At 35.4% G+C, this 21,599-nt stretch overlaps 1 protein-coding gene across 5 annotated transcripts in view; it reads left to right on the top strand.

Moving 5' to 3' along the window:
- The window catches only part of LOC134219428 (optomotor-blind protein), a 428,474-nt gene that overhangs the window by 158,179 nt on the left and 248,696 nt on the right, over window positions 1–21,599 (top strand). For all 5 annotated transcript variants that reach the window (XR_009981559.1, XM_062698157.1, XM_062698161.1 and 2 more), the window contains one exon: window positions 3,171–3,324. Coding sequence is in view for 4 of the 5 variants with exons in the window: in XM_062698157.1 (XP_062554141.1) it covers window positions 3,171–3,324 (154 nt within the window). In the remaining variant the exon portion in view is untranslated. The remainder of the gene's footprint in view (window positions 1–3,170; window positions 3,325–21,599) is intronic.

The raw sequence follows: 21,599 nt of genomic DNA, 5'->3' as shown, positions 1-21,599 counted from the left end.
TGAACGCGGGGAGGGGTCTAGCGGGGCGGTACCTATGTCAAAAGAAAGCGCTACTAATCCTCTTTGAGAAAAATCCGGGGTCATCAAATTTAGTCAACGCTTTACTGAGAACGAGCACTTTGAAGGAGGTGACTGTCGTTAAAAGTTTGCATATTTGTTGTTAAACCAAAATTTTATTCAAATATAAAATATTCATTTGATTCAGCTACTGCTGTTATACGCATGATTGTCCCATGTACAAAGGAATCACAGTAAACATTGGGCAGATATGCATATGACGGCAGGTTAGGTCTGTCTAATTTTGGTAAATAAATTCAAAAATTGCCTTTTTATAACACGAGTTTGTACAATCCCATTTAATTCCACCACTTAATTGTACCTTGACAAATACGTATTTCAACCTCAACAGTAAGGTCGCCTTCAGTGTCTCGTACTCGACTCGACTTTTTTCTTATTTCAAAAATTGGTTGTTTCTGTTTGACAGTGTGACAAATATCATAACTCATTTGTTAATTTGAGCTACAAGTTTATTCTAATGTAATCGTATTATCGATCTGAAACAAAGCTTGATTTTACTGTAATTAGGGGTTTTTAAAAAAATATATATTTATGAAGGTCTTAACATCTAAGCAAAGACAATACTGCAAAGTATTAGAAACTAAGAACTTTTCATTGCGTAGTATTCCTCCTCGAATTTCATATTTCTTTATTGCCTAAAGCTGTTTGATGTATTATTTCTATCGTTTAACATTTTTTTCTCTTTGAACCGATCGAAACTGTTTGCAAACGCATAACCATCTCGAAATCCATGTAATGTGTCTGCCTTGTGCGGTCGAAAAGAAAACAACTAGACGAAAAGACGAAAGACGGAAAAAATGAATAGTGTGCGATCGAACGTGTTTGGAAGTGATATGTATTATTTTATTCTGCCCGTGCGGTCGAAAAAAAAAATGCGCGATCGTACGTGTTTTGGAAGGGCAGAGCGATCTCGAGATCCACGTTATTTTGTTCTGCCTTGTGCAGTCGAACTCATATGAAGCGCAGAACGATCCGCATTATTATGTTTGCGGTCGAAAAACAAATAAGTGCGCGATGGAACGTGTTTTGGAAGCGCAGAACGATCTTGAGATACGCGTTATTTTGTTCTGCCTCGAGTGAATGAGGATAAAAAAGTGAAGAACAAACTCGAGGTCAACGATATTTTGTTCTGCTGTGTGCGGTTTAAAATAAAATAATTGGTGCGTAATCGAACGTGTTTCAAGGATGCAGAACGATGTCGAGATTCGCGTTGTTTTGCTCTGCTTTGAACGTTCAAACTAACTACACGTTAAACACGGCATACCGTTTACCAAAACGAAAATAGCTACACTCCCTATCCCTATATCCAATATCCCAGTGATTTCTCGTGGGAGTGCAGATGACTCGTCGGCATCCATTAAAGCGAGTATCATGTAAACATTTTCCTACCTATTCCTCAATTGACTTGCATTCGGACACGGCCGGCGCCGGTATTGCTTAATTTTGGTCTCTAGTTTTTACACATTGAGGATGATGTTAGTCCCAAATATCAGCTGTTGGCTCTCTGTGTAATTACAGCAGACCTGGCAATAACGAAGTAGCAACCGTGGGCGGTCAATCATGCTCATGCTCAATGTTTTGTTTGGCTGAATTGTATATTCTACTACAGTATTGACCCGATTTTGTTTACCCCCGATTTTATCACGTTTTCGATCCGATTTTGTCACCCCAAAAAATTTGAAAATTTTAGACGTTTTTATTCTTGTTAATAATACCACAAGCAACAATGATTTTCATGTAATAACTTTCAACGCCTGTGGTTTATTATGAATCATTTCTGAGTACCTGTCATATATTTTTAAAGCCTTTTTGACAAGTAATTACGAGTTCCGTTCACATATTTTGCTTTTCCAAGACATAAACTGATTCATATTTGTGAAACAAATTCAAAACTTGAAATTGAAAATTTTCCGATTTTGTCACATTTTCTATTTAACCACCCCAAAATTGTGATAAAATCGGGGTATTACTACTCTCGGTCTAGTGGTCTTCGGCCTAACGGTATTCGACTGAATGGCTTCGACCAAACGACCCTTCCCCGTTTGCACCAAATTCATCCACAATCCTTTGGGTTGACCTCGCTTTTGTAAAAGTGTATTTGATCGCTCCTAGAACATGAAGACTCAAAAAATTCCTTCAGTTGGGAAATCATCTCTTAATAATCGGTTGCTATTGACTTCAGCAGCTCCAAATTTTCTTCTGCTTCTTGTGCAAATCCGAAAATGTTCGAGGTTAATAAGCCTTACATGACTTCCTCGATGTTATTAGTGAAATGATGCTGGCTATCGTTATACCCTTGTTGAACAGTTCTATGTTAAGCGATTCAAAATAATCGTGTATGAGCTTTCTTGAGAATCTAATTGTTATTATAAGATTTTATTTTTTGACAAGTTGCAGACAATATTGTTGCTGATGAAATCTCCTCGAAATCGTACCGTAATGAAGACGATTTTTGCTCCACCATGGAGAAAGTTGATTCACAATTCCTGGAGGATGCATCTTTAGCGAATGCAGCTGGTATGAAGGATTTGTGCTAGTATAGTATCTAAATCCATTTTAACGACCGGTCTTTTGTGTTTTGTCACTTTTTCTGCGAAATTTAGATGATAATTTTATTTAAGGAAAAGGTCTAAAATACTTTACTTCATGTTCAACTACTTATGTACTCGTCAATTTACTTTTTAACTTCCGTTGTTCCTAATTTCTGGAACGTTTATCATGTTTTGTTGGAACTGTCAAACGTTCTCAAAAATCTTCAATTTCTAATACGCTTGAAGGGTCTATTACAATCTCAAAGTAGGTGTTGATGAGAATTGATGCAACAAATTATGCTGCAACACAGAACAAGAAAACGAGTCAACAAAGGGCTCTCGTTGGTTTCCAAAATATTATAATCCTTAAATTTAACCCATTTGAGAATAATTTTTCATCAGCTAGTGTTCCAGCATACTATTCTATACCCAGTGTTTCCGTTATCTAATCTATTTCTTCACGTTATTTAAAAAAAGAGATGAATATATGAACATTTGTTGATGTGACAAAAGTTGAGGTGGTTAAATTCGCTAACATTCTGCATTTTTCCTTTTTTTCAGTCGATGGATGATCGCCGGCAAGGCGGACCCGGAGATGCCGAAACGGATGTACATCCATCCGGATTCGCCATCGACGGGTGAACAGTGGATGCAGAAAGTGGTGTCGTTTCACAAGCTGAAACTGACCAACAACATTAGTGATAAGCATGGATTTGTAAGTACACACACTCCGCACTACTAGACTAATCGGATGACACAAAACCTCAAGCTCCAGATTAAATATTTGCACTCCGTGTTACCGATTAGCTGACGAGCTTCTGTGGAATGCCAATAAATTTCCCATGGAATCTGTCCCCAGTCAGTGATCGATCAGTACATAGTTAAGCAAACACCATTAAATTGTCCGCACCCATGGCAAGCAATCCGGCCGATCGACCGATTAAGTGAGCAATTGACTTAGTCGTCGAAAAGCATCAACACAAATCGAAAAAAAAACAGCAGATTAAATACAGCCAATAATAATATTTGTCATCATTAAATAATAGGCAAAGAGCTTGCCTACGACGACCGCGCCGCGACATATTAACGACGACGTCGTCATTGCAACACAGTTTACTGCCTCCGGTTGCTGGCGCTGCGGTGTAAAGTCAGTAGCTGCTCTCACCGATCAGCGACAACGGAGGCGGCGTGACAGAACGAGCAACCTCTAGCAGCCCTAGCATGCGTTGAAAGCAGGCCAAGAGATAGCTGCGCGCCGTTATGAGTCGACAGCCCCGAGCGAGCCGGGGCGGCCTCCTTTGATCCTGATGGTGCTCATCGGATGCTCGCGCTCGATGAAAGCTTTCAGCACACGAATGTTGACACTGATGACACTTTGAAAAGTGCTCACACAATGTTAATCCGGCCTGCCACCGATAATAGACAGCGCACGGCGCGGCACTGATCGGCAGGTTTGTACTGTTTTTGGATCCCGTTCGCCCCAGCTGAACCCGAGATGTTGGGAGATTTTGAATCTAATAATTTATTCTTTCAAACAGCTCCATGCCTGTCGGTAGCTTCTTGTGTGGATCGCTTGAGCTATATTGCCATGTATTGACAGTGTATTGAAGGCTCATCGATGCGACTTTGCAGTGGCCGGATCTTTGCGAAAACTAGATTTTCATACTTTCATGTCTGGGAAAAATAAGTGGTTCGTATAGAACCAGATTAGATATTCACTCAATTTAGGAATTGAGTGCAATTCTTACTTTTGTCGTTGGATATTATTTTACAGAAAGTTTTCAACGTGTTTTATTTCATCCGGTATTCAATCGACATCTTGCCAGTGCACGTCTGCCGTGATGTGGAATTGAAATGAACCGGCGTACAAACAAATCTATTTGATTTGATGTGGTGACAAAAGCTACCGCCCGGTTCACTTGAATTGCACTTAATTGTGTTTACAATAAACACGATCACCGCGCAGTTTTGTGCTAGCGTTGGAGACTGCTGATGGAGATGCGGGGAAGACGATGCGACAGACGAATCTTGGTGGTCCATTAACGAGATTTCGTCGGATCAACAAACAGAACTTGCCGCGAACGTTAATTAATACAAGCGTCCGACATAATGGATGTTGATAAGAAGAGCTGATGCCTTTCCGTTTGTTGATAGTATTTGTCCAAATTTGAGACGAACACACGAAGTTTCGGCTACTGTTTGAAGCCAATGCATCTCTGTATCGCTTCTCGAAGATGTTTTCCTTCGAAATCCGCCCCTTCTGCGAACAAACTTGTCAAACATCCATGATTTATTGGATTGCCTGCGGATGTCTCCCATCACTCACGCAAGGCTGACTACGATTGAACAGCATTTCTTCCGAACACCAGCCTGCTTTGTTTTCAAGGAATAACAACAGTTGCGCAACGCACAATCGTCATAACCGAATAAAAGAACGAATCTAATTCCATTTTATCAATAAATTGAATGAACAGAACGACAGAAAAAACTCGCCGGCTGCTGCCTGCCACCGAATTGGTGTGGTGAAATCAAGATAATCGCTTGTTCCCAAATTACAACTCCCTTACAACAACCCATTAACTGCTTGTGAACCCGCATCATCCGACGACGACAGCAGAAACCTTAACGCTTCACTGGCGGCAACGACGACTGAAAAGAAAACCCCCGGCCGAGTGACATTTGTGGGTATCACTTAAACGTTTTTCTAGCCCCGAAAATTTGCCGGATAATGATCTTCTACGACTACGGTTCTGAATACCGCCGGTCGTCGTGGACTTGAATGGATACGTACTGTAGATAGCTGAATGGGAAGCCTTGGGCAGAGTGGGAAGGGGAGGCGACGTGCACACAAAAAGACATTCAGAATCTCCTTTCCATCGGTAAGCGCCCTCCAGAACTGAGAGCACACCTTGAGTTGTTTTTGTGCAATGCCTCGAGCCTTCGCCAGCAGTAGCCCGAAGAAAAGGATATCTGTTTATCTCCTCGTGCGGGGCTTCTCCTCTTCCGTCTGTTCCGTCCTTTTTCCCGAACAGCAGAAACACGAACATTCTTTGTATCTCTCCTTCTTTCTTTTCGGTTTCTAGCCCACTAAACACGACAAACCCCGAGTTGGGAATCGTTTTGACATGAAAAGGATCAGATGAAAAGAGCACAATGAGAAATTTTAGAAAATTAGGAATATTATTTGTACATTGATCCTATTGTTGGGTGGCACTCGACTTTCAAAACCGGTGTACAAATCATTCAGAAGTTTTCGAGTGTTCCTACCGCTCCGGATATTATTTTCCTCAACGATACTTATTGTGATCGACCCGGCGAACCTTCAGCCGTAGTCCTGAGGAACAACTCAATATACAGTAGGTATGGGTTCTATAGACTCATTTGGATTGCTTGCGGGGTCAATCTCTTGCGCATTCTGCTTTGATCCTACAATACGGATTAAATCTGTCGGCAATCGATAGACCGACCGGTGGCTCGGAATGAAGCATGTCAGACTTAAAAATATATCTGGATTGGACAAAACCGCACAAAGGACATTTGAAATCAGCTTCGGCCTACCTGTGGAGATATGAATCTTCATTGGTAGATAATCCACTTTGAGTGCAGTCCTTTTAAATAAGATTCTCTGCAGCGTCACGTTTGGATTGCGAATAAACCCAATTTTCGGGTGCATCGAGTCAACGAATTCCAAATTTTATATGAGAATTTGACTAAAATTCTTGATTGACATTTTTTTATGTCCACAATATGACCACTCATTTACAACTCAACTGGAGATAAAGCCTTGTTTGATTTGTATGCGAAAATTAAAATCAACATGAAGTGACATGTTAAACGAGCTTCATTCTCCACTTGCATTTTGCCCAGCATAAGAGAGGTGACAATTTTAAATCAAGTGGATGATGGGAAGCGAACCCAACGTCTGGAAAAACGGTGGGTAGACGCATTAAGCTGTACAAATATTGAATCTGATGCATCGTAAAAAGGTGAAATAATCCACGAAGAGTGAACAGGTGAGGTTCATATATTACGCCACACGACTTATGGATTTTCACACTTTTGAGATAAAAGAAATTAAATGAGATATAAGAAATGAAATACTTTTCAGATTTTCTCATTTTTGAATTTTTAGATCTTTAAATATTGAAATTTTGAAAATTTTAAATGTTTAAATTTTTATTTTTTTTTTATTTTTAGATTTTTAAATTTTTAAATTCTTAAATTTTTAAATTTTTAAATTTTTAAATTTTTAAATTTTTAAATTTTTAAATTTTTAAATTTTTAAATTTTTAAATTTTTAAATTTTTAAGTTTTTAAATTTTTAAATTCCTTAAATTTTTAAATTTTTAAATTTTGAAATTTTCAAATTTTTAAATTTTTAGTTTTTCAAATTAGGCGGATACAAATATTTAAAAACTATTTTGTTTTCCTCCCCCTTGGATTTTTTTGCCAAAAAATAATATTTTGAGAGGGCAACAAAATAAAATTCGGATAATTCTGAGGATTTTTAAAACAGTCTTGAACAAATCCGAGAAGTTTTTTATTTTTTCATTTTATTATTTATTTTTTACTAGCAGACCCGACGAACTTCGTTTCGCTTAAAATTGATGTATTCTCTAATTCATTCTCGAGTTATGAAGAAATTGATGTTTCATTTGTATGGGAAACCTACTTTGCAAAAGGGGGAGGGGTCCCGAACCATCTTAAGAACCTTCCCCGGCCTCAAAAACCTCTGCATACAAATTTTCACGCCGATCGGTTCAGTAGTTTCGGAGTCTATAAGGTTCAGACAGACAGAAATTCATTTTTATGTATATAGATTATCCCTCCCTTGACCTTTCGGAGACCAGTAGGACAAAATGGTAGTTAAATTTTTGTAACGGCCTCATAAATTTTGAAATTTTTGAATTTTTAAATTTTTAATTTTAAAATTTTTAAATTTCTAAATTTTTAGATCTTTAAATTTTTAAATTTTTAAATTTAATTTTTTTTATTTGAGTTTTTTAATTAACAATTTTTTTAATTTTTAAATTTTAAATATTTTTTATTTCAAAATTTTAAAATTTTAAAACTTTAAAATTTTATTTTTTTTTAAATTTTAGTAAATTTTTTAAAAATTTTAAAATTTTAAATTTTTTTTTTAATTTTTAAGTTTTTAAATCTTCGAATTTTTAAATTTTTAAATTTCTAAAATTTCTAAATTTTTAAACTTTGAAAATTTTAAATTTTTAAACTAAAAACAAAAAAACGCGTTTTGATTCAAAAATTAAAAAAAAATTGGGTTCAAAAATTCAAAAATTTAAAAATTTAAAATTCAAAAAAATAAAACTTCAAAAATACAAAAACTCATATTTTCAAAAACTCACATATTCTAAAATTCAAAAATTCAAAAATTAAAAATTCTAAGATTCAAAAATTAAAAAATTTAAAAATTCAAAAACTTAAAAATTCAAAAATTCAAAAATTCAAAAATTCAAAAATTGAAAAATTCAAAAATTCAAAAACTTTCAAAAAAATTCAAAAACTCAAAAATTCAAATATTCAAAAATTAAAAAATTCTTAAATTCTAAAATTCTATAATTCTAAAATTCTAAAACTCTAAAACTCTAAAATTCTAAAATTCTAAAATTCTAAAATTCTAAAATTCTAAAATTCTAAAATTCTAAAATTCTAAAATTCTAAAATTCTAAAATTCTAAAATTCTAAAATTCTAAAATTCTAAAATTCTAAAATTCTAAAATTCTAAAATTCTAAAATTCTAAAATTCTAAAATTCTAAAATTCTAAAATTCTAAAATTCTAAAATTCTAAAATTCTAAAATTCTAAAATTCTAAAATTCTAAAATTCTAATATTCTAAAATTCTAAAATTCTAAAATTTCAAAATTCTAAAATTCTAAAATTCTAAAATTCTAAAATTCTAAAATTCTAAAATTCTAAAATTCTAAAATTCTAAAATTCTAAAATTCTAAAATTCTAAAATTCTAAAATTCTAAAATTCTAAAATTCTAAAATTCTAAAATTCTAAAATTCTAAAATTCTAAAATTCTAAAATTCTAAAATTCTAAAATTCTAAAATTCTAAAATTCAACAATTCAAAAATTCAAAAATTCAAAATTTAAAAAAATAAAACTTCAAAAATTCAAATACTCAAATATTCTAAAATTCTGAAATTTAAAAAATTAAAATTCTATGATTCAAAAACTGAAAAATTCAAAAATTCAAAAATTCAAAAATTCAAAAATTCAAAAATTCAAAAATTCAAAAATTCAAAAATTCAAAAATTCAAAAATTCAAAAATTCAAAAATTCAAAAATTCAAAAATTCAAAAATTCAAAAATTCAAAAATTCAAAAACTCAAAAAATTCAAAAAATTCCAAAAATCCAAAAAGTTTAAAAATTTAAAAATTCAAAAATTCATAAATTTAAAAATTCAAAAATTCAAAAATTCAAAAATTCAAAAATCCAAAAATTCAAAAATTCAAAAATTCAAAAATTCAAAAATTCAAAAATTCAAAAATTCAAAAATTCAAAAATTCAAAAATTCAAAAATTCAAAAATTCAAAAATCCAAAAATTCAAAAATTCAAAAATTCAAAAATTCAAAAATTCAAAAATTCAAAAATTCAAAAATTCAAAAATTCAAAATTCAAAAATTCAAAAATTCAAAATTCAAAAATTCAAAATTCAAAATCCAAAAATTCAAAAATTCAAAAACTAAAAATTCAAAATTCAAAAATCAAAAATTCAAAATTCAAAAATTCAAAATTCAAAAATTAAAAATCTGAAAATTCAAAATTCAAAAATTCAAAAATTCAAAATTCAAAATTCAAAAATTCAAAAATTCAAAATTCAAAAATTCAAAAATTTAAAAATTCAAAAATTCAAAAATTCAAAAATTCAAAAATTCAAAAATTCAAAATTTCAAAAATTCAAAAATTCAAAAATTTAAAAATTCAAAAATTCAAAAATTCAAAAATTCAAAAATTCAAAAATTCAAAAATTCAAAAATTTAAAAATCCAAAAATTTAAAAATTCAAAAATTCAAAAATTCAAAAATTCAAGAATTCAAAAATTCAAAAATTCAAAAATTCAAAAATTTAAAAATTCTAACATTTTAAAATTCTAAAATTATAAAATTCTAAAATTCTAAAATTCTAAAATTCTAAAATTCTAAAATTCTAAAATTCTAAAATTCTAAAATTCTAAAATTCTAAAATTCTAAAATTCTAAAATTCTAAATTTAAAAAATTAAAACTTCAAATACTCAAATATTCTAAAATTCTGAAATTTAAGAAATTAAAATTCTATGATTCAAAACTGAAAATTTGAAAATTCAAAATTCTAAAATTCTAAAATTCAAAATTCAAAAATTCAAAATTTAAAAATTCAAAATTCAAAAATTAAAAATTTAAAATTTCAAAAATTCAAAAATTCAAAATTCAAAAATTCAAAATTCAAAATTCAAAATTCAAAATTCAAAAATTCAAAAATTCAAAATTCAAAATTCAAAAATTCATAAGTTCAAAAATTCAAAGATTCAAATATCCAAAAATTCAAAAATCAAAAATTCAAAAATTCAAAAATTCAAAATTTTAAAAATTCAAAATTTCAAAGATTCAAAAATCCAAAAATTCAAAAATCAAAAATTCAAAAATTCAAAAATTCAAAAATTCAAAAATTCAAAAATTCAGAAATTTAAAAATTCAAAAATTCAAAAATTCAAAAATTCAAAAATCCAAAAATTCAAAAATTACAAAAAATACAAAAATACAAAAAATACAAAAAAAAAATTCAAAAATTCAAATTAAAAAAATTAAAAAAAATCGAAAATTTAAAAATACAAAAATTTAAAAATTCGAAAATTCAAAAATTCAAAAATTCAAAAATTCAAAAATTCAAAAATTCAAAAATTCAAAAATTCAAAAAAAAAATTCAAAAATTCAAAAATTCAAAAATTCAAAAATTCAAAAATTCAAAAATTCAAAAATTCAAAAATTCAAAAATTCAAAAATTCAAAAATTCAAAAATTCAAAAATTCAAAAATTCAAAAATTCAAAAATTCAAAAATTCAAAAATTCAAAAATTCAAAAATTCAAAAATTCAAAAATTCAAAAATTCAAAAATTCAAAAATTCAAAAATTCTAAAATTCAAAAATTCTAAAATTCTAAAATTCTAAAATTCTAAAATTCTAAAATTCTAAAATTCTAAAATTCTAAAATTCTAAAATTCTAAAATTCTAAAATTCTAAAATTCTAAAATTCTAAAATTCTAAAATTCTAAAATCCAAAAATTCAAAAATTTAAAAACTCAAAAATTTAAAAACTCAAAAATTCAAAAATTCAAAAATTCAAAAATTCAAAAATTCAAAAATTCAAAAATTCAAAAATTCAAAAATTCAAAAATTCAAAAATTCAAAAATTCAAAAATTCAAAAATTCAAAAATTCAAAAATTCAAAAATTCAAAAATTCAAAAAAAAAAATTCAAAAATTCAAAAATTCAAAAATTCAATAATTCAAAAATTCAAAAAAAAAATAAATTCAAGAATTCAAAATTTTAAAAATTCAAAAAGTCAAAAATTTAAAAAGTCAAAAATTTAAAAATTTAAAATTCAAAAATTCAAAAATTTAAAAATTCAAAAATTCAAAAACTTAAAAATTTAAAAATTCTAAAATTCTAAAATTCTAAATTAAAAAAATTTTAAAAATTTAAAATTTTAAAAATTCAAAAATTTTTAAATTCCGATATCCAAATTTAAAGATTCAAAATTTAAAGATTTTTTTTGTATGTGAAAACCACCACCAACTTGTCTGGCTTTTTGAGGTATTACTGTACTGACCCGATTTTGTCACTCCCCGATTTTGTCTACCCCCGATTTTGTCTACCCCGATTTTAGCACGTTTTCGACCTGATTTTATCACGTCCCGATTTTGTCACGTTTTCGACCTGATTTTGTCACCCCAAAAAATTTGTCATTCTTTTTATTTTCGTAAATAATACCAAAAACAACATTGATATTCATGAAATAACTTTCACCGCCTGTAGTTTATTACGAACCACTTCTGAGTACCTGAGAAATATCCTGTAAGCAATTTCGACAAGAAATAACGGGTACCGTTCACGCATTTTGCCTTTCCAAGGCATAAAATGATTCATATTTGTGGAATGAATTAAAAAAAATGAAAATATTTTTTTTCCAATTTTGTCACATACCCTGTTTTATCACCCCAAAATTCACCAGGGGGGTGACAAAATCGGTATATTACTGTATCAACATTTTATTTTGTCTGTAATTAGACTCAACAAAATTCAGTTTTTCGAATCTTATGTCGAATAAGTTTTTGTCGTGAGTTTTTGAATGTACTACAACGGTTTGCATGCGGAAACTTTGTCTTCATGACCCAGCTCTAACCAGCACCTTGTATCGTCATTTGTGGACATGTTCCTCTGCTGAGCATCTCCCTGTATTGACAGATCATATCTTCCCGCCAGATTTCTATTTGTGACACCCTCATCCGCGACAGCCGCCAAACAAACATCCATTTAATCCATATACACACTCCTATATCCCTCCCGTGTGCAGCCAAAGCAGAAGTAAATCTGGATGCAAAAGAGAACGGCGGCGGCGGTTCCTCAAACACCCGCGGAGGCATATTGGTTTATGGAGCTCCAACCGACAAACTGCCTCTTGGTGTGGCGTCATCACACGGGGGAAACCGACCAAACCGTGTCATTCGGTTGATGGAGCTTCGCGCGCGGACAAAAGTGTGCCTTTTGGCCGCTAGCCGGATACTTGAGATGTTTGCTATTCCTCAACGGCGGTAGTGATGTGTTTTCTGGCCCGGGACACTCAACAAAGCTGCCTCCGTTATTTGATCATTCATCAGTCACTTAGAGCTTCCCTTTTCTGTGTTTTCTTTTTCTTCTTCTGTATATATCGCACTGGGATGACGGAAAAACAGATTCAAATATTTGCGATAGCGCCTCCGGGTGCGGTAAAATCTTTTATGCTTTCGTGGCGTCCCAGAGAAGTTTGCCCTTTCCTATGGGAAATTTAACCTGGCTGTGTTTTTGTCATTGTCTTTCAATCATGGGGTCGGACTAGCGAAAGTATTTCTCAAGTTGCTCACATCACTCCCTTTGGAATTTGGGACGCAGTGTCTTCGGACCGTATCAGTAACACGCGGCAACCGAGGAATTTCATCCACTTTGGGCTAATTTTTGCCATGGTTCATTTCCCGCATCATCACTAACTAGTCTCGGATAGTCAATTTTCGGGGCGTCTTATTTCGTGCCTGGACTTTCCTGAAGTCTGGAGGTGATTTTCTCACAGTTTTCGGCGCTCGAGTTGAGCAGAATTCAACAAAGCGTAAAATTAATCAAAAGCAACCATCTATCAAATATTTACTGCTCGACATATCGCACTCATTCTTCTCATCATGGAACCAGTCAATTTGCTTCTTTCCATAGGCAAGCATTATAGCTCCCCTACGGTTCCGGCCAAACCGAACCGAGGTCACGTGTTTCCTTTCATGTGGTGACATTTTCAGTCGAGTTGCCGAACGGTCCACATCTTCGCATCCCCCAAATTCTATTTTTACCGAACCATTTTCGCTCGATGCTGGAAAATTGTGTTCAAATTACGGCACCATCTAGAACGAAACCACTCGAGCGCAAAGTTGGCACCCTTGAGAAAACTGCGTGAATCCTTTTTGTCTGTCGTCAACCAGCATCAGTTCTGGTCCGTGCTCCGTGCAAGGTGGCTGTTGGTCGACGACGGATGGTCGGTCGGGTGGTAGCTTTTTAATTCGAAACGGAAATAGGTTGACCCGGTTGTGCTCCCAATGGAGCTGAAGCACTCACATGAAAAGGTTTTCGCTTCGTTCGTACACGTACCTACCTTCCAACATATGCTTCTCGGGCTCGCTGCAATCTGTGCAGAGCAGTGTGGGGGCAAACTATGCTCTCCCATGGAAGCCAATCTAACCGAGAGCACGGACCACTGGATGACATCAAAGCAAGCCACCAGTCCGTCGTAATCGTAGTCGTAGTCTTCTCCGTTGTCTTTCCGTCACTATGGTGTTGGCTGGCTGCGTGTGTGTAGTGCCGTGCGGTGTCTTCTGCCATCAGAAGGATCTAGAAGAAGGCTTGGCCCCTAGGAGATACGGAACGTTGCAACCTCATTAGGTATTCCAAGCGAGACGCCTCCGATATTGGCTATAATAAACCTAATTTTAGGCAAATGGATTATTGCGAGCACGTCTCGGTGTATAGATTTTTTTGGCTAGTTTCTGATCGTTTGGACAGATAAGCCGCCGCCCCGGCATGGTGCCGTATGAATGCGTTCAATGGACTGCAACAATGTGCGGTAATTATCGGTGATTGTCGATTTTGAACCATCTTTCTTCGGGTTTCTCCCCAATGAAGAAGAACGGTTGCGCAAAGTGGACGAATAAAAGACAATGTTGGGGCTCGGGACGGGATCTTAACACTTCGTCGCGCCCATAAGTGACAGTGGGTCTAATTCGAATTTATGTAGGGATGTCAACGAGCTGGAAGAACAGAGGCAACTTTGCCGCCCATGCCCGCCGAATCGTTCGGGAGTTGTTCGAACGAGCTAATTTCTGCTACGGTGGACGCGTCTTGAATGTCGATGTGGGAGCAGCAGCTCCTCGCGGTACAGATCTTCGAACACGCTTTTATCGAGCCGCATGGTTGCCGCCACGTTAGCGACGACCGTGATCAGGATTAAGCAAATCTACTTTTGCCAAACTTCCTCGATTAACTTTAATAACGCCGCACATGAAGCAACGTGACACGGTGTGATGTTATTATTGGTCCGAGCTTATTATAGTTGGTCGCGGTCGGCGCAGAGCGGTGGAGATGGTTACATTTAGGTGCCCCCGATGAATGCTAAGTAGGCCGGACGTCGAGAGCCCAAAGGCGGCTGTCAGAGCTTGCTACGCTCGAGTGACTTCTTTGTCGTTCCGCGCTTACTCGCGCTCTCGCTTTGCCGAGATTTTGATTGATCTCTTTTGGGTTGTAAATTATTTCATTACGGTTCAAGCAGGGTGACCATCGTTGCCCATCAGTCCGAGCCGACGAAATTCGTGATGGAAACAGGTTTCCTGACAGGTTGGGCACAATTTCGTATGAATGATTGCCGCGCGCCAGTTAAACGGCTACCAGTAGCCATTTTGTATCGGCATGAAACCGCTATCGCACCTCATCGGATCTAAATGGGACTCGCCGCTGGCTGCTTGCAGGAGGAGTATTTAATTGTAGTGACTAAGCGCGAACAGTTTTCACGGCGGCAATTTGACACACGAAATGAATGATCGTTACATGACTGGCACTTGAGTTGGTTTTGGTTGTGCAACTAAGTTCCTACGATTCGGAAAAAGTTCCGAAGTACATATTTGAACAATTATTTAAGTTTTTTTGTATATTTTTTTCTGAACTTTTTCCAAATCGTACATAAATTAGATTTGAATTACATTTTACCTAGAATTTAAAATATAGGCATTTGAAAATGATCTTTCTATGCTAAGCCTTGTTTATGGATTTTTGGAACCATAAAACTGATTTTTTTGCCTAAGTCTCTTAAATGTCTCATGTAAAAAAAATCAATTAAACGCTTTAAAACACCTAGCATCGATAAGTGCCTTTTTATTTGACGTTATATATAAAAAAATATCAGCTTGCATCATATCACAATCTATTTTGGTCTTCTACTTACAATAAAATTCTGAATAAATATCAGCTGCAAATGAACTTTTTTTGCTAGGAACCGTTCGACTAAGGAGGACTAGTTTCAGTACACTTCTAAAGAAAGAATTTCTACCACCATCACACTCGTGAACGATGCACATAATTGGCATAACAAGCTCCACATTCTGCGCACATTTCATGCTACCCACCTCACAACTTTCGTTCGCCACAGAACGATAGCCATTAGTTCCATATCGTGTCACCTGAATGGAACACCGTGAATCACCTTCACTTAATTACCCACCTCGGAGTAACACCTCGCCGGGAGTCGGAACAAATGTCCACCTCCGATGCTCTTAACCTGACGCGATAATGGCCACCATTGCCGCACACCAGCACGCCATGTGCCATTCCTCAAAACAAAAGCCCAGCACTCAACAATAAATATATTTCTCACACCACTCGACGCGTCGGGAAAAGGCAAACAGCGGATTCAGATTGGCCATCCATTAACAACTGGTCACCTCGCGGACCCCCTTCCACCCCTTCGGCTTCGGCGCGACTGGTTACGTGCTTTATGATAGTCAAAGTAACACCCGGCATTATTCTAATAAATAGCAACACCAGCTTTTCGGTCGAGAATCGAGATTGCCCGATTCCGTTTCTTTATTTCTCCGGCCATAGTTATGGCGCTGCCGACGACAACGACGCCAGATATGATGAAGTGTCGCTTTGTCGTGAGCGAGCACGCAGGGCTTCCAAAAATTCGTTTGTCGCGATCCAACCGCGCGCGGTGTCGTAAAAATTAGCAGCGATAAATTTTCCGCCTTGTCAGTTAAAGTGACTGTTGAAGTTAACGGTCTCTTGAACTCGACCTGCTTTTCGGGGTAGATGGTGTCAACTGGAGCTGAGCTACAACACAGCTGATTTTATTTGCTTTAGGCCAATGCTACCAGCTGTTGCGGGGGCATCTAAAGATTTGTTGACAAATTTCACACAAAAAATCTTAATGCTTCAAAGGTTTCAAAATTAAAAGAGAATAATTGAGTATTATCAGCAACAATGTGAACATTCTTATGAATAAATGGACGATTGACCACAACTGTAATTGCATCGTCTGTAAGAACCTGTCATGAAGACGCTCTTAACGCGTAATCGGAGCTCATACCATTCGGCATTCTAGTCCCCTAGTCCACGGAGGTGACCGGGCACTAATGAGACGGTGGTGCCAGCAGTGCCGCGAAGGTGACAAGGATAAAGGTCAAACCGCAACCGCGGGAGGAGGGCAACCTTTAAGGGTGCGTGAATGAGTAGAGAGCAATGGACAATCGGAGACGGGTGCCGGCTGTGGTTTAGTGATTAGCCGATGGTGGGTATAGGGCGTCGTAATTCATATTTATGGGATTGTAGTTTTATGGTTTTCCTCTGTTTAATTATTAATTAGCGAGTAAGAAAGTATGTGGAAAATGTTGTCAGTAATAAAAAAACGAACGAACTTGAATATGTAACAGTGGACGTGTTCGCACCCGGACGCGGACGAAAGATCGTAAGTTGATTCAATGGTTAAGTGGTATGAACTTGACTTCAAACTTCTGACCGGCGCCTGTTTATAATCTTTCCTACTTGTTACACGTAGGCACGTGGATCTGTTTGTGGCATTGTGGTGTGTGAATAGTAATCAACATTTGGTAAACTTTAATGTAGCTTAGCTTGGCACTTGAAAGCATGACAAATATGTTTGATCGTTTACAGTACAGAGGATCAATATTACATACAAAGAAGAGTCTATGGCGTAATTTAATAAGAGTCTCTGATAATCCAACATTTGAACCCTGAGCAAAGTGTGAGATGAAAATGAGAGCAAAAGGAAAACATATTTTGATATCAATATCAAAATGAAATAATAATTTGTTTTCAAATTTTGATCTTCATGATTGTTTTCTTATATTCATTCAATTTTTTTGATGATTTCTAAATTATACAAACTGACAAGTTTTTGACAAAATTTGATCTCAAATAGATATCAATCATATACTTCTGGAACTGTTTTGATCTTATCGAACAGAAAATGTTAGTTCTCAGTCATTGTAACATCTTAATGAAGTAAAAAAACCTTTTATTCCACTTGACGGTGAAAGTGCCGCCCTTTTCGTGATTCACACCCAACCAGCGTGTGTCGGATTTGTTACAAATTTGTATTAGGACATTAGAATCATAACTATTAGAACGCTAGAGGCGCTGTTAACCCATACAGCATTTTTATTTTGGGTCGTTTGGGTTTGTTCGGTACTTGATTGTCATAATTGTTTTGGTTTGCTTGTTCTAAAATATGAAAATCAGCCTACTGTGATGAAAAACTTGAACATCGGACATAAAATACCGTCTTGAACAAAACATGTTGATCACAATATTTGAAGCGCTATTAGAAATCCACATGTAAAAAAAATAATGTTATTTTTGCTACTTTGCTACTTCCATCATTTGTATGAAAACTGGACATATGCAAAATTACTAGATTCTCATAGGGAACGTGTACACGTTTTGGCCACTTTAGTGTCTAATATGGCCAACACTGAAAAATACATATTATTCGAACATTATTGACCAATTGGGAGCAGCGGAAATGTATCACTCCTCACAATTTATTCTTTACATTTTACTTCACTCTGATTTCTACTCACTTCTCACTATAAGAAGTAAGATGTAACAAGCGAGAAGTAAAACGCCTCATATCTCATTTCTTACTTCTAACTTATTATTTCTGACTTTTAACTTTTCGTTAAATGAAATTTTCTTATACCATACAATGATAAGTGAGAATGAGAAATTAAAAGTGAAGATAAGATTTTTCACTTCTCACTTCACGTTTCTTTCTTCTGTGTTCAACCAAACGACATTATCGGTCATAACAACCGTTCAGTCACACGGAAATGGCAAATGGCCTTTTAAGCTAAATGACCACTTCGGCCAAACGGCATTTGCGGTCAAATGTCAGTTCTGCCCCACGATATTTTCGTCTGAGCATTCGTTTCGGACAAATGACATTTTCGTTTGGCCTAATAATCGTGTAAGCCAAACATTCAATTCGATCAAGTAGTGGATTTTCGGCTGAACGTGTTATTAGGCCTAGTGTCATTCCACCAAATGAATTTCAACCAACAAATCGACCATTCCCTTACCTAAGCAGCAGACGCAACATCTTCCAAATGGCTGTTTGTTACTAATAAATTGCATTGAAGACACTGGCAATACATCGAGCCATATTAAAGCCACTTTCCAGACAATGTTTCATTTCCATTTAAGTGGCGTTGCAATATGCCACGCATATAACTTCTTGGATGATTCGGAATTCAATGTGCTTTATATCAGAAACAAAACAGATAAGTTGCAGAATTAATAATACTTCAGTTCATTGGTGTTACAACAATGTTTCTGATATGTTACAAAACGTTTTGACCTCAGCTGAGCAGTATTTTATTTTTAACAGTCCCCTGCATGTTCCGTATAAGGTACAATGAAGTAACAAATGAAATCCAATCCAAATCCAATCCAATCCAAATCCAATCCAAATCCAATCCAAATCCAATCCAAACCAATCCAAACCAATCCAAACCAATCCAAACCAATCCAAACCAATCCAAACCAATCCAAACCAATCCAAACCAATCCAAACCAATCCAAACCAATCCAAACCAATCCAAACCAATCCAAACCAATCCAAACCAATCCAAACCAATCCAAACCAATCCAAACCAATCCAAACCAAACCAACCCAAACCAGCCAAACCCAATCCAAACCAATCCAAACCAGCCAAATCTAATCCAAACCAAACCAACCAAACCAATCCAAACCAATCCAAACCAATCCAAACCAATCCAAACCAATCCAAACCAATCCAAACCAACCAAACCAATCCAAACCAATCCAAACCAATCCAAACCAATCCAAACCAATCCAAACCAATCCAAACCAATCCAAACCAATCCAAACCAATCCAAACCAATCCAATTCCAACCAAACCAATCCAAACCAATCCAAACCAATCCAAACCAACCAAACCAATCCAAACCAATCCAAACCAATCCAAACCAATCCAAACCAATCCAAACCAATCCAAACCAATCCAAACCAATCCAAACCAATCCAAACCAATCCAAACCAATCCAAACCAATCCAAACCAATCCAAACCAATCCAAACCAATCCAAACCAATCCAAACCAATCCAAACCAATCCAAATCCAACCCAAATCCAAGCCAAACCCAATCCAAATCCAATCCAAATCCAGCCAAATCTAATCCAAACCAAACCAATTCAAACCAATCCAAACCAATCCAAACCAATCCAAACCAATCCAAACCAACCAAACCAATCCAAACCAATCCAAACCAATCCAAACCAATCCAAACCAATCCAAACCAATCCAAACCAATCCAAACCAATCCAAACCAATCCAAACCAATCCAAACCAATCCAAACCAATCCAAACCAATCCAAACCAATCCAAACCAACCAATCCAATCCAAACCAATCCAAACCAATCCAAACCAATCCAAACCAATCCAAACCAATCCAAACCAATCCAAACCAAACCCAAACCAGCCAAACCCAATCCAAACCAATCCAAATCCAGCCAAATCTAATCCAAACCAAACCAACCAAACCAATCCAAACCAATCCAAACCAATCCAAACCAATCCAAACCAATCCAAACCAATCCAAACCAATCCAAACCAATCCAAACCAATCCAAACCAATCCAAACCAATCCAAACCAATCCAAACCAATCCAAACCAATCCAAACCAATCCAAACCAATCCAAACCAATCCAAACCAATCCAAACCAATCCAAACCAATCCAAACCAATCCAAACCAACCCAAACCAGCCAAACCCAATCCAAACCAATCCAAACCAGCCAAATCTAATCCAAACCAAACCAATCCAAACCAATCCAAACCAATCCAAACCAATCCAAACCAATCCAAACCAATCCAAACCAATCCAAACCAATCCAAACCAATCCAATCCAAACCAATCCAAACCAATCCAAATCTAATCCAAACCAATCCAAACCAATCCAAACCAATCCAAACCAATCCAAACCAATCCAAACCAATCCAAACCAATCCAAACCAACCAAACCAATCCAAACCAATCCAAACCAATCCAAACCGATCAAACCAACCAAACCAATCCAAACCAATCCAAACCAATCCAAACCAAACCAATCCAAATTTAATCCAACCAAACCAATCCAAACCAATCCAAACCAATCCAATCCAAACCAATCCAAACCAATCCAAACCAATCCAAACCAATCCAAACCAATCCAAACCAATCCAAACCAATCCAACCAAATCCAAACCAAACCAAACCAATCCAAACCAACCAAACCAATCCAAACCAATCCAAACCAATCCAAACCAATCCAAACCAATCCAAACCAATCCAAACCAATCCAAACCAATCCAAACCAATCCAAACCAATCCAAACCAATCCAAACCAATCCAAACCAATCCAAACCAACCAAACCAATCCAAACCAATCCAAACCAATCCAAACCAACCAAACCAATCCAAACCAATCCAAACCAATCCAAACCAATCCAAACCAATCAAAACCAATCCAAACCAATCCAAACCAATCCAAACCAACCAAACCAATCCAAACCAATCCAAACCAATCCAAACCAATCCAAACCAATCCAAACCAATCCAAACCAATCCAAACCAATCCAAACCAATCCAAACCAATCCAAACCAATCCAAACCAATCCAACCAATCCAAACCAACCAAACCAATCCAAACCAATCCAAACCAATCCAAACCAATCCAAACCAATCCAAACCAACCAAACCAATCCAAACCAATCCAAACCAATCCAAACCAACCAAACCAATCCAAACCAACCAAACCAATCCAAACCAATCCAAACCAATCCAAACCAATCCAAACCAATCCAAACCAATCCAAACCAATCCAAACCAATCCAAACCAATCCAAACCAATCCAAACCAATCCAAACCAATCCAAACCAATCCAAACCAATCCAAACCAATCCAAACCAATCCAAACCAATCCAAACCAATCCAAACCAATCCAACCAATCCACATCCCATCCAAATCCAATCCAAATCCAAACCAAATCCAATCCAAATCCAATCCAAATCCAATCCAAATCCAATCCAAATCCAATCCAAATCCAATCCAAATCCAATCCAAATCCATTAAAAAATCAATCCAAATCCAATCTCAATCCAATCCAAATCCTATCCAC

The sequence above is a fragment of the Armigeres subalbatus genome, chromosome 3 (assembly GCF_024139115.2).
Source record: "Armigeres subalbatus isolate Guangzhou_Male chromosome 3, GZ_Asu_2, whole genome shotgun sequence".
Taxonomy (NCBI): Eukaryota; Metazoa; Arthropoda; class Insecta; order Diptera; family Culicidae; genus Armigeres; species Armigeres subalbatus.
Note: the sequence above shows the minus strand (reverse complement) of the source record. Positions and strands in the feature narration are given on the sequence as shown.